Here is a 14060-nt window from a genome sequence, read left to right on the forward strand (position 1 = left end):
TATCCTCTCGGACCGCCCCCTCCACGCCCCCGCCTCCGCCTCTGACCCCACGAGCAGTTACTGGCTCTGGGAGCGCGAGCCTCCCTGATTCTGCTGGAGGTACTACAGCTTCGCGTTGCGGTGTTTCTGCCGCAGCCCGCGTCAAGTGAGGGCTCCCGGCCCCCGGCTGCGGCGCCCGGCGCGTGTTGGCAGGCTCGGGGCTCGCGCCGCTGACGCGGGCTGGGCCGGCGGGCGGTTAGCGCCCCGTTCGACGCCGGGAGCTCCGCGGCCTGAGCCGACGCGGGCGGCCGGGCTCTCGGGTTCTCTTCCCCAGGCCGGAGCCAGTCGGTGTCCCGGCGGAGAGACGGGCAGCCGGGCTCCCTGGCCCCGGGCCGCCCCCGGCTGGGGCGGCTGGGGCAGGGGAACGATGTCTGCTCGCGTCCGGGTGCCCGCCGCTCACCCTCAGGAGGAGCGGCCCGCGGTACCAGCTGAGAGGGAGTCGCTGTCGGCCGCGGCGAGCCGGCAAGCCGGGAAGCTGCCTCCGCCCGAACGGGAGGGCAAGGAGGCAGCGAGGGAGGAGAGGAACGCGCTCGCCACCAGCACGGGGGCGCGGGGAGAGCCCTTGCCGGCGCCCGTGCTGGGACACAGCGTGCCTCAGGCGGCCGTGTCCGTGAAGCCCCTGGCGCTGCACCTGGCGCACAAGGCGCGCGGGCAGGGGGGGCCCTTCGGCTGGGAGCCGCCGCCACCGCTGCCGCGGGACTCGCCGGCCGAAGACGCCCGGGAGGAGGAGGCGGCGGCGGCAGGCTCTGAGGAAAAGCTACCGCCGCCGCCGCCGCCGCCAACGCCGCCGCCGCCGCTGCCGCGGAAGGAGAATCCCTGGACCAAAAAGCCTTCCCAGCACCTGTCCCCCGCCGGGACGGGGCCGCCGCCGCTGCCCCCACTGGAAACCCTGGAGGCAGGTCTGTGGCTCCTCTGCGGTGGGCACCGGGAGGGTGTGTGCAGGGGCGACTCGCGTGGCGGCAGAGGCTGGCGGGGGGTGGTGGGGTGGGGGAGGGGCAGGCCTCCGTTCCCTGTCAGTCGGAGGTATTTCGTTCCAAGGTGTCATTCACTTTGCCTGTTTACATAAATGGACATCTGGGAAGGGAGCAGCAGGAAGAGGTGGGACCTCGGGTTCTCCTTGACTGGTGGGGCACGGCGGGGGTCACGGAGCTGAGCCGCTCGGCGGGCACAGCCTCACTTATGTCTTACCCCACGTGTTAGTGACGTGGGACAGCTGACTTTAGGTAGGTGTTGCAGTTCATCCTATAGAAAAGTTTCTGTAGACTTTTTAAAAAGAGGTGAAGCCAGTCGGAGCAAGGGGGTTTATATGTTAAGTGGAAGAGCAATTGTGAATTTTTTATTGTGAAATAATTGGTAAGCTGAAAATTTCAGTGTTTTCAAAACCGTGCTAAGTAGTCATATTAAAAATGAGATGCTGTGCTGTAGTTGCTACTCAAAAGCTTTGAGTTTACGACTGTGGTGGAAACTGGTTGAAATGAAATAGGATAGTTGACGAGAGAGTGAATTGCCCATTAGGTGAACAGTAGTCTTCTGACATTCAGTTAGCTCCCCTCTCTAGGGGAGGTAAGATTATGCCACTGCATTTGAATGCTGACCAATGCAGTATGGCCCTTGGTGCTTTATTTTGGTTATAGCAACTGCAGGTTTTTTTTTTTAATTTTTAGTTTAAGTGGAAATACTAAATAAACCGAAGACAGAAACCAGTATCTCCTAGTTTTGCTTTCTAATTAAGTTGTAGTAAAATAATTGAACTTTTCATATAGAAATTACAGCTGTTTACGTACAAGTCTTCACTCTTCTTAAAATTAAGGTTAACAGTGGAACAGGGAAAATTCAAGCATGTTTACAGGGTTGTGAGGCTCAAAAGAGATAAAGGAAATGGTTAAATATAAGGTGATTGTTATAGACACACATATTGCAGGTATAGAGGTATAGTAACATTTCTTCCAAGGAACTCCAACAGAGTGAGATAAGTGATAATTGATTTGCACAGTAATACTCAAATCATTTTTTTTAAATGCTGTGGTACAGTATAACTTTATTTAAAAAAAAGTTATTTTACAGCTGAGGTCTGATAAATGGTTTTTTTTTTTTTTTTTTAGAGTGGTTAACTACCCTTTTTTTTTTTAATATTTATTTATTTATTTATTTTTGGCTGTGTTGGGTCTTCGTTTCTGTGCGAGGGCTTTCTCTAGTTGTGGCAAGCGGGGGCCACTCTTCATCGCGGTGCGCGGGCCTCTCACTATCGCGGCCTCTCTTGTTGCGGAGCACAGGCTCCAGACGCGCAGGCTCAGTAGTTGTGGCTCACGGGCCCAGCTGCTCCACGGCATGTGGGATCTTCCCAGACCAGGGCTCGAACCCGTGTCCCCTGCATTGGCAGGCAGATTCTCAACCACTGCGCCACCAGGGAAGCCCTGATAAATGGTTTTTAAATCATCATTCTTGATAAATCTTAACACTTGCAGAAAAAGCTGTTTAAAATTTTGCTCTAAATTTAATACTGCCACCAGTCTCTCCTAGCTGCAAAGATCTATTTGTTTACTAGTATTAATAACTGAAGTGAACAAAAATCTTAAAGCAAAATCTCTATAAAATTTAGCAAAGGGAAAGAAAACTCTAGTGAATCTTAATGGCTGTTTCCCCTCCCTACTTCTAGACTTACACACATTATACATTATATTCAGTGATCTACAAAAAAAACCCTATTGGTTGTACAGTTAATTTGACAGGTTTTAAAACTTTCAAGATGAGACTCAGAAATTTTAATTGGAAATGACCTTGTGAAAATATTTAACAGTTTAATATAATTAACCTACAGGTGCCTTCACTGGGGTCCTTAATCTTTGTTGGAGATTAAGAACCAGGTGATGCTTGATGTATGGTGTGGTTCATGGGGATTTTAATTTTGCTGATGTTTCTCTGTAGGCAGCATTTCTGTTCTTGGAATCTATTTTGTGCCCTCAGGAATACCGTTCTTCCTGTGTGAAGTGCTAGAGTAACTTTATAGCCTGTCCCCAGTACTGACTCTATACTTCTACACAACTTCTATTAGTAATTGAATAACTTAGGTAACTTTGATAAGAGATTTGTTGTGTAGAAACGCACAACTTGGGTTTTAGTCCAGATAGTGTTACTACCTAGCTAGTTGACTTTTGTGATGATTTCTGGGCCTTGTAAATGAATGAAGTGGATATATTTTCTTTCATAATACCAGATTGCCTTCTATAACCTGGGTCTGCCGGCTTCCTATTTTCCTAAGCAAATTTGCAACCTCAAGAATAATGAAATAGGAGCAGAGGACCTTTAGGGTCCAGGGTCCAGAGTAGGTGCAAACTAAGGGAGTGTTAAATTAGTACAATAATCTTATTAGTAGGAGGCCTATGTGATTTATCCTATAAACCAGGATATTCATGAGAGGGAAAGAGGATATGAATTATGCTGTAATAACAGAATTAAACTATGTTTGTCCTAACCAAACCTGGATTTACTGTCACTCACTCAATGAGATACAGGAATTCCATCCATAAAATTTCGCCAGAAAGTTTATTACCAGAGATAGAAACATAGGAAATGTAGGGAAGTATTTAAGGACTTGTAATCATGAATTTTCTGTTAGAACCTGCAGTTCTAACTGAACTGCAGGTGAGGCATTCTTCAGACCTTGTGACACACTTTCCTCCACTTTTGGGATGGTTCTGGCTTGTGTATTGCTGTTTCTGGTAATCCAGATAAGGCCCTCTTTTCAACCAAAGCCTGGCCCACAGGAGAAGCCTAGAATAGTGTCACTGCAGTTTTAAACTCCGGTCAGGAGACTGGAAAGAATTGTCCCCCAACCCTTGTTTAAAGTAGTTTTATTTATTTTGGAGACCTTTATTAAAATCACAGTATGGGATTTATGAATCACTTACCTGTACCCATGGTTACATTTTGCATATTAAAAATCAGCTTTCTAATACAATTTTAATTCTTTTACACACAAAAACGATGTATAAAAATATTGATTTTGGGAGTTCCCCGGTGGCTTAGTGGTTAGGATTTGGTGCTTTCACTGCAGAGGCCCAGGTTCGATCCCTGGTCAGGGAACCATCCCGCGTGCCGCGAGGCGCAGCCAAAATACAAAAAATAAAAATAAAATGATTTTTTTTTCATCTTTTTCATCCTTCGTCTTCTTGACTCCATCAACCTTCTTTTCTCCAAGTGTGCTTCCCAGAAACCTCAAATAAGCTTACTGTAACTCTAATAACATTTTAATTAAGTTATGTAAATGATACATAAATATGTTCTTGTAAAGGAACTTTTGATGTTCCCTTCAGAAAAAAGATAGTCATGTTAGCAGTTTACTGAATATCCTTTCAGTCCTTTCTGTGAAATTACTTCCAAATATAGTGTTTTGTATATGTGTTTAGAATATTTTTAAAGTATTGGTAGATCTTTTATTTTTCTTCTTTACAACTAGTGAGTTTTTTATTTTTTAAATTAAGGTACAATTAACATCAGTTTCAGGTGTGCAACATAATGATTCGAGATTTGTATATACATATTGCGAAATGATCACCATAAGTTTAGTTAACTACCATCTACATACTTAGTTATAAAAAAATTTTTTTCCTTGTGATGAAGTTGATCCTTTTTAATGTAAACTTTAAAAAATTGCTGAGAAGTGGTCCATAAATATAACTGATGTAGTTAATTTAGCCATTTACCTATTAATCAACATCTTGGTTGTTACATTTTTATGCATGCCTTTTATCCTAGAGAAAATACATATCTGATTTTCTCTAGGAGAGAAAAGTGGAATTGTTAGGTCACAGTGTATTTGTTGACAAGTTGCTCTTGAAAATGACTACTAATTGATACTCCCACTTTCAGAGTACGAGAAGTAAGTAGGTTTTTTTACATGTTTTTTTAAAATTTTGTTTTATTTATTCTTTATACAGCAGGTTTTTATTGTTATCTGTTTTACACATATTAGTGTGTATATGTCAATCCCAATCTCCCAATTCATCCCACCGCCACCACTCCCACCCCCTGCCACTTTCCCCCCTTGGGGTCCATACGTTTGTTCTCTACATCTGTGTCTCTATTGCTGCCCTGCAAACCGGTTCGTCTGTACCATTTCTCTAGGTTCCACATGTATGAGTTAATATACGATATTTGTTTTTCTCTTTGTGACTTACTTCACTCTGTATGACAGTCTCTAGATCCATCCACATCTCTACAAATGACCCAATTTCGTTCCTTTTCATGGCTGAGTAATAATCCTTTGTATATATGTACCACATCTTCTTTATCCATTCGTCTGTCGATGGGCGTTTAGGTTGCTTCCATGACCTGACTATTGTAAATAGTGCTGCAGTGAACATTGGGGTGCATGTGTGTTGTTGAATTACGGTTTCCTCTGGGTATATGCCCAGTAGTGGGATTGCTGGGTCATACGGTAACTCTATTTTTAGTTTCTTAAGGAACCTCCATACTGTTCTCCATAGTGGCTGTATCAATTTACATTCCCACCAACAATGCAAGAGTGTTCGCTTTTCTCCATAACCCTCTCCAGCATTTGTTGTTTGTAGATTTTCTGATGATGCCCATTCTAACTGGGGTGAGGTGATACCTCATGGTAGTTTTGATTTGCATTTCTCTAATGATTAGTGATGTTGAGCAGCTTTTCATGTGCTTCTTGGCTATCTGTATGTCTTCTTTGGAGAAATGTCTATTTAGGTCTTCTGCCCATTTTTGGATTGGGTTGTTTGTTTTTTTAATATTGAGCTGCATGAGCTGTTTATATATTTTGGAGATTAATCCTTTGTCTGTTTGTCTGTTGATTCGTTTGCAAATATTTTCTCCCATTCTGAGGTTTGTCTTTTTGTCTTGCTTGTAGTTTCCTTTGCTTTGCAAAAGCTTTTAAGTTTCATTAGGTCCCATTTCTTTATTTTTGTTTTTATTTTCATTACTCTAGGAGGTGGATCAAAAAAGATCTTGCTGTGATTTATGTCAAAGAGTGTTCTTCCTATGTTTTCCTCTAAGAGTTTTATAGTGTCTGGTCTTACATTTAGGTCTCTAATCTCTTTTGAGTTTATTTTTGTTTATGGTGTTAAGGAGTGTTCTAATTCCGTTCTTTTACATGTAGCTGTACAGTTTTCCCAGCACCACTTATTGAAGAGACTGTCTTTTCTCCATTGTATATCCTTGCCTCCTTTGTCATAGATTAGTTGACCATAGGTGTGTGGGTTTACCTCTGGGCTTTCTATCCTGTTCCAGTGATCTATATTTCTGTTTTAGTGCCGGTACCATATTGTCTTGATTACTGTAGCTTTGTAGTACAGTCTGAAGTCAGGGAGTCTGATTCCTCCAGCTCCGTTTTTTTCCCTCAAGATTGCTTTGGCTATTCGGGGTCTTTTGTGTCTCCATACAAATTTTAAGATTTTTTTGTTCTAGTTCTGTAAAACATGCCACTGGTAATTTGATGGGGATTGCATTGAATCTGTAGATTGCTTTGGATAGTATAGTCATCTTCACAATATTGAGTCTTCCAATCCAAGGACACAGTATGTCTCTCCATTTGTTTGTGTCATCTTTGATTTCTTTCATCAGTGTCTTACAGTTTTCTGAGTACAGGTCTTTTACCTCCTTATGTAGGTTTATTCCTAGGTATTTTATTCTTTTTGTTGCAGTGGTGAATGGGATTGTTTCCTTAATTTCTCTTTCTGATCTTTCGTTGTTAGTGTACAGGGATGCAAGAGATTTCTGTGCATTAATTTTGTATTCTGCAACTTTACCAAATTCATTGATTAGCTCTAGTAGTTTTCTGGTGGCATCTTTCGGATTCTCTATGTATAGTATCATGTCATCTGCAAACAGTGACAGTTTTACTTCTTCTTTTCCAAGTTGTATTCCTTTTATTTCTTTTTCTTCTCTGATTGCCGTGACTAGGACTTCCTGAACTATGTTGAATAATAGTGGCGAGAGTGGACATCCTTGTCTTGTTCCTGATCTTAGAGAAAATGCTTTCAGTTTTTCACCATTGAGAATGATGTTTGCTGTCGTTTTGTTGTATAAGGGCTTTATTATGTTGAGGTAGTTTCCCTCTATGCCTACTTTCTGGAGAGTTTTTATCATAAATGGGTGTTGAATTTTGTCAGAAGCTTTTTCTGCATCTATTGAGATGATCATGTGGTTTTTCTTCTTCAAGTTGTTAATATGGTGTATCACATTGATTGATTGGCGTACACTGAAGAATCCCTGCATCCCTGGGATAAATCCCACTTGATCATGGTGTATGATCCTTCTAATGTGTTGTTGGATTCTGTTTGCTAGTATTTTGTTGAGGATTTTTACATCTATATTCATCAGTGATATTGGTCTGTAATTTTCTTTTTTTTTTTTTGCAGTAACTTTGCCTTGTTTGGTATCAGGGTGATGGTGGCCACGTAGAATGAGTTTGGGAGTGTTCCTTCCTCTGCAATTTTTTGGAAGAGTTTGAGAAGGATAGGTGTTAGTTCTTCTCTAAATGTTTGATAGACATCACCTGTGAAGCCATCTGGTTCTGGACTACTGTTTGTTGGAAGATTTTTAATCACAGTTTCAATTTCATTACCTGTGATTGGTCTGTTCATATTTTCTAGTTCTTCCTGGTTTAGTCTTGGAAGGTTATACCTTTCTAAGAATTTGTCCACTTCTTCTAGGTTGTCCATTTTATTGGCATAGAGTTGCTTGTAGTAGTCTCTTAGTATGCTTTGTATTTCTGCAGTGTCTGTTGTAAGTTCTCCTTTTTCATTTCTAATTTTATTGATTTGAGTCCTCTCTTCTTGATGAGTCTGGCTAAAGGTTTATCAATTTTGTTTATCTTCTCAGAGAACCAGCTTTTAGTTTTATTGATCTTTGCTATTGTTTTCTTTGTTTCTATTTCATTTATTTCTGCTCTGATCTTTATGATTTCTTTCCTTCTGCTAACTTTGGGTTTTCTTTGTTCTTCTTTCTCTAGTTCCTTTAGGTGTAAGGTTAGATTTTTTATTTGAGATTTTTCTTGTTTCTTGAGGTAGGCTTGTATTGCTATAAACTTCCCTCTTAGAACTGCTTTTGCTGCATCCCATAGGTTTTGGATCGTCGTGTTTTCGTTGTCATTTGTCTCTAGGTATTTTTTTTTTTTTTTTTTTTTTTTTTTTTTTTAAATTTGGTTCCCTTTGTGAAGGTAGTTTTTTTTTTTTTTTGGTTTTTGTTTTTTGTTTTTTTTTAATTAATTAATTTATTTTTGGCTGTGTTGGGTCTTCGTTTCTGTGCAAAGGCTTTCCCCAGTTGCGGCGAGCGGGGGCCACTCTTCATCGCGGTGCGCGGGCCTCCCACTATCGCGGCCTCTCCTGCTGCGGAGCACGGGCTCCAGACGCGCAGGCTCAGTAGCTGTGGCTCACGGGCCTAGTTGCTCCGCGGCACGTGGGATCTTCCCAGACCAGGGCTCGAACCCGTGTCGCCTGCATTGGCAGGCAGACTCTCAACCACTGCACCACCAGGGAAGCCCCTCTAGGTATTTTTTGATTTCCTTTTTGATTTCTTCAGTGATCTCTTGGTTATTTAGTAATGTACTGTTTAGCCTCCATGTGTTTGTCTTTTTTACGTTTTTTTCCCTGTAATTGATTTCTAATCTCATAGCGCTGTGGTCAGAAAAGATGCTTCAAATGATTTCAATTTTCTTAAGTTTACCGAGGCTTGATTTGTGACCCAAGATGTGTCCTATCCTGGAGAATGTTCTGTGTACACTAGAGGAGAAAGTGTAATCTGCTGTTTTTTGGATGGAATGTCCTATAAATATCAATTAAATCTATCTGGTCTGTTGTGTCATTTAAACCTTGTGTTTCCTTATTAATTTCCTCTCTGGATGATCTGTCCATTGCTGTAAGTGAGGTGTTAAAGTCCCCTACTATTATTGTGTTACTGTTGATTTCCTCTTTTATGGCTGTTAGCGTTTGCCTTATGTATTGAGGTGCTCCTATGTTGGGTGTATATATATTTATAATTGTTGTATCTTCTTCTTGGATTGATCCCTTGATCATTATGTAGTGTCCTTCCTTGTCTCTTGTAATATTCTTTATTTTAAAGTCTATTTTATCTCGTATGAGAATTGCTACTCCCGCTTTCTTTTGATTTCCATTTGCATGGAATATCTTTTTCCATTTCCTCACTTTCAGTATGTGTATGTCCCTAGGTCTGAAGTGGGTTTCTTGTAGACAGAGTATATATGGGTCTTGTTTTTGTATCCATCCAGGAAGCCTGTGTCTTTTGGTTGGAGCATTTAATCCATTCACGTTTAAGGTAATTATCGATATGTATGTTCCTATGACCATTTTCTTAATTGTTTTGGGTTTGTTTTTGTAGGTCCTTTACTTCTCTTGTGTTTCCCACTTAGAGAAGTTCCTTTTGCATTTGTTGTAGATCTGGTGTGGTGGTGCTGAATTCTCTTAGCTTTTGCTTGTCTGTAAAGCTTCTGATTTCTCCATCGAATCTGAATGAGATCCTTGCCAGGTAATCTTGGTTGTAGGTTCTTCCCTTTCATCACTTTAAATATATCATGCCACTCCCTTCTGGCTTGTAGAGTTTCTGCTGAGAAATCAGCTGTTAACCTTATGGGAGTTCCCTTGTATGTTATTTGTCATTTTTCCCTTGCTGCTTTCAATAATTTTTCTTTGTTTTTAATTTTTGTCAGTTTGATTACTATGTGTCTCCATGTGTTTCTTCTTTGGTTTATCCTGCCTGGGACTCTCTGCGCTTCCTGGACTTGGGTGGCTATTTCCTTTCCCATGTTAGGGAAGTTTTCGACTGTAATCTCTTCACATATTTTCTCAGGTCCTATCTCTCTCTCTTTTCCTTCTGGGACGCCTATAATGCGAATGTTGTTGTGTTTAATATTGTCCCAGAGGTCTCAGGCTGTCTTCATTTCTTTTCACTCTTTTTTGTTTATTCTGTTCCATGGCAATGAATTCCACCATTCTGTCTTCCAGGTCACTTATCCATTCTTCTGCCTCAGTTATTCTGCTATTGGTTCCTTCTAGTGTATTTTTCATTTCAGTTATTGTATTGTTCATCTCTGTTGGTTTGTTCTTTAATTCTTCTAGGTGTTTCTTCTTTAATTCTTCTAGGTCTTTGTTAAACGTTTCTTGCATCTTCTCGATCTTTGCCTCCATTCTTTTTCCGAGGTCCTGGATCATCTTCACTATCATTATTCTGAATTTTTTTTCTGGAAGGTTACATATCTCCACTTCATTTAGTTGTTTTTCTGGGGTTTTATCTTGTTCCTTCATCTGGTGCAAAGTCCTCTGCCTTTTCATTTTGTCTATCTTTCTGTGAATGGTTTTCCTTCCACAGGCTGCAGAATTGTAGTTCTTCTTGCCTCTGCTGTCTGCCCTGTGGTGGATGAGGTTATCTCGCTTTTTTTTACATTTTTTTAAGGCACTCATTTACTGTAGCAATATAGCATTTTATGACATTTTTCCCTTAAATGTAATAAAATATGTGATTCATAACTCTCAATGCGTTTTCTTAATTAAAGCTTTGCAAAAGATTATGGTCATGAGTAAAATCGCCCATCATACTGCAGTTTTTGTTTTCACTATCCAAGCTCTTAAAATGAATTCCTCATCTATTAGGAATTGTTTCCTTATAGATTAAGATATTAGGATAACATTCAAAGAAGTTGTATAGTAGCTCACTAGTGATGTTTGAAAAATGGATATGTGACGATCACACACTTGTTCGTGTATATTTATGTATATTTGGAGCCACTGGTAGCTTACGTTTCTTAGGTTTCATCTGCCTGAAAAAAATTTTTTTAATTAAAATTTCTTTATTTTTTAATTTTTAGGTTGGCTTTCTTTTTCAGTCTTAGGTTTTTTCTAATGATATGGTAGGAGGGCAGTTTCCTCCATTATGGTTGGAACATGGGAAAATGAAAATATTGTTTTCTTTTTTTGGTAATTAATTAATTTATTTTATTTTTGGCTGCGTTGGGTCTTCATTGCTGTGCACAGGCTTTATCTAGTTGCAGCGAGTGGGGGCTACTCTTCGTTTCAGTGTACAGGCTTCTTATTTTGGTAGCTTCTCTTGTTGTGGTGCACGGACTCTTAGGCGTGTGGGCTTCAGTAGTTGTGGCTAGCAGGCTCTAGAGCCCAGGCTCAGTAGTTGTGGTGCACGGGCTTATTTGCTCTGTGGTATGTGGGATATTCCCGGACTAGGGCTTGAACCTGTGTCCCCTGCATTGGCAGGCAGATTCTTAAGTACTGCACTACCAGGGAAGTCCTGAGGTCATTTATTTAAATACAGTTATCCGTAAACCTACAGTGAACATTTTTTTTTTTTTGGTTGGGGGGCCGTGCTGCTCAGCCTGCAGTGTCTTAGCTCCCCCACCAGGGATCGCACCTGTGCCCACTGCAGTGGAAGCATGGAGTCTTAACCACTGGACCTACAGGGAAGTCCCTGCAGTGAACATCTCATACTGACATCTTTGTACCTTGTCTTGATTACCAGATAATTTCTCAGAAATGGAATTGTTTCATTAAAAAGTATATAATACATTTTATTTTACTTTATTTATTTTTAAAATTTTTATTGGATTATAGTTGATTTACAGTGTGTGTTAGTTTCAGGTGTACAGCAGAGTGATTCAGTTATATATATACACATATATTCATTGTTTTTCAGATTCTTTTCTCATATAGGTTATCACAGAATATTGAGTAGAATTCCCTGTACTGTACAGTAGGTCCTTGTTGGTTATCTTCTCATATAGGTTATCACAGAATATTGAGTAGAATTCCCTGTACTATACAGTAGGTTCTTGTTGGTTATTTATCTTATAAAAAAGTATATATACTTTATTATTATTATTATTATTATTTTGGCCACACAGCTTGTGGGATTTTAGTTTCCTGACCAGGTATTGAACCTCGGCCCTTGGTAGTGAGAACATGGAGGCCTAACCACTGGACCGCCAGGAAATTCCCCAAAAAGTATATACATTTTAAATGACAGATTACCCTTGAAAGGTTCTACTACTTAATACTCATTCCAACAGCATGAGAGAAATGTCCATTTAAATAGGCGGGTCAATGCTTGGCATTCTCTGTTTTGTCAGAATGATAGGTGATAACTGTTCTGTTTTACTTTACATTTCTTAGTACAATTGAGTTAACATTTCATATTTGGCCACTGGTATTTCATTTTTGAATCATCTCTTTATCTTTTACTCAGATTTATTTATTTATTTTTAAAAGCTCAGTGTCATTCTTTTAATGGAAAAAGAGTGGGTTGATGAGGTGGTCTAAGAGCAGCACAAAGGACTTGCTTATGTTGAACTTGGAATTAGACAAATGTGTTCACAGTTGGCATTGCACATCTGCATGTTCCCCTTCTACCTCTCTTAGGGAGTCTGCCCTGTGAAGTTGACAGCATGAAGGAGCAGACCAGAATGCTTGCTTTTTGTGGACAGCTAGCTCCCAAAGAAAAGGGCGGAAAGTTGTTGGCTTTGCAAGTCAGTTCTTTTCCTAAACTCATTAATCAGGAAACTTACTGTTTCTGTGGGAGGAATTGGGACTTGGGAGCAGGAATGTTCCAGGAAAGTCTTCCTTTTAAAAAAGAAAATTAGGGGCTTCCCTGATGGCACAGTGGTTAAGAATCCGCCTGCCAATGCAGGGGACACGGGTTCAATCCCTGGTCCAGGAATATCCCACATGCTGCGGAGCAACTAAGCCCGTGTGTCACAACTACTGAGCCTGCTCGCCTAGAGCCCGTGCTCCACAACAAGAGAAGCCACCGCAATGAGAAGCCCATGCACCACAATGAAGAGTAACGCCCACTCACCACAACTAGAGGAAGCCCGCGTGCAGCAACGAAGACCCAACTCAGCCAAAAATAAATAAATTTATTTAAAAAAAAGTAAATTAACTGTAAGAGCCATTTAGTAACCAATATTAAGAAATCACTTTCCGGGCTTCCCTTGTGGCGCAGTGGTTAAGAATCTGCCTGCCAATGCAGGGGACACGGGTTCAAGCCCTGGTCTGGGAAGATCCCACATGCCGCGGAGCAACTAAGCCCATGCGCCACAACTACTGAGCCTGTACTCTGGAGCTCGTGAGCCACAACTACTGAGCCCACGTGCCACAACTACTGAAGCCCGTGCGCCTAGAGCCTGTGCTTCACAAGAGAAGCCACCACAGTGAGAAGCCCACGCACCGCAACGAAGAGTAGCCCCCCCGCTCACCGCAACTAGAGAAAGCCCGCGCGCAGCAACGAAGACCCAACACAGCCAAAAATAAATAAATAAATAAGTAAATAAATAAATTTATTTTAATAAAAAAAGTTATTTAAAAAAAAAAGAAAGAAAAGAAATCACTTTCCTATTCCAGTGTATCCAACCACATTGGCAAGCATAATTTGTCAAATACCTTTTATTGAGAATAAATTACAGTATTGATTGTGTACTTCATGATGCTCCATCAATAAAATGTCAGAATTATAGAGGGCACAGAGTTAAATGTGCACTTTTTTCCCATTGTATTTCCTGAGGAGGAGTTAAAGTTGAGAGAGTAAAATTTAAACAAAAATCCAAAATTTTTGAGTTCAAAAGAATTTATTGAAATCAAAATCTCTCTCCCTTTTATTTTTATTTTTTTAATTTGTTTAATTTTTGTTTTTTAAAGATTTTTTTTTGATGTGGACCATTTTTAAAGTCTTTATTGAATTTGTTACAATATTGCTTCTGTTTTATGTTTTGGTTTTTTGGCCAGGAGGCATGTGGGATCTTAGCTCCCTGACCAGGGATCGAACCCGTGACCTCTGCATTGGAGGGCAGATTCTTAATCACTGGACTGCAAGGGAAGTCCCCTGATTTTAAAGCAATAGATTATTAACTCATGCTCAAATATTTTTTGGTTTGTAAATAACATATTTAATATTGAAGTAAAACAGTTTTTTAATTTTTATGTGGTCAGAATAATTTTTTAAATTTCTGACCTTAATTTTGTGATTATTAATGTCTA

The 14060-nt window shown here is 40.5% G+C and overlaps 1 protein-coding gene across 10 annotated transcripts in view; it reads left to right on the plus strand.

The window, feature by feature from the left end:
* Window positions 1–82: 82 nt before the first annotated feature.
* The window catches only part of LARP1B (La ribonucleoprotein 1B), a 130935-nt gene continuing 116957 nt past the window's right edge, over window positions 83–14060 (plus strand). For 3 of the 10 annotated variants that reach the window (XM_082389755.1, XM_082389756.1, XM_082389757.1), the window contains exon 1: window positions 83–938. In XM_082389755.1, the coding sequence (XP_082245881.1) occupies window positions 407–938 (532 nt within the window). In that variant the 5' untranslated portion in view covers window positions 83–406. The remainder of the gene's footprint in view (window positions 939–14060) is intronic. The other 7 variants (XM_082389761.1, XM_082389758.1, XM_082389762.1 and 4 more) reach the window with 3 other exon arrangements.

This window comes from Balaenoptera borealis (genome assembly GCF_965194805.1).
Source record: "Balaenoptera borealis genome assembly, chromosome: 4".
In the NCBI taxonomy this organism is placed as follows: domain Eukaryota; kingdom Metazoa; phylum Chordata; class Mammalia; order Artiodactyla; family Balaenopteridae; genus Balaenoptera; species Balaenoptera borealis.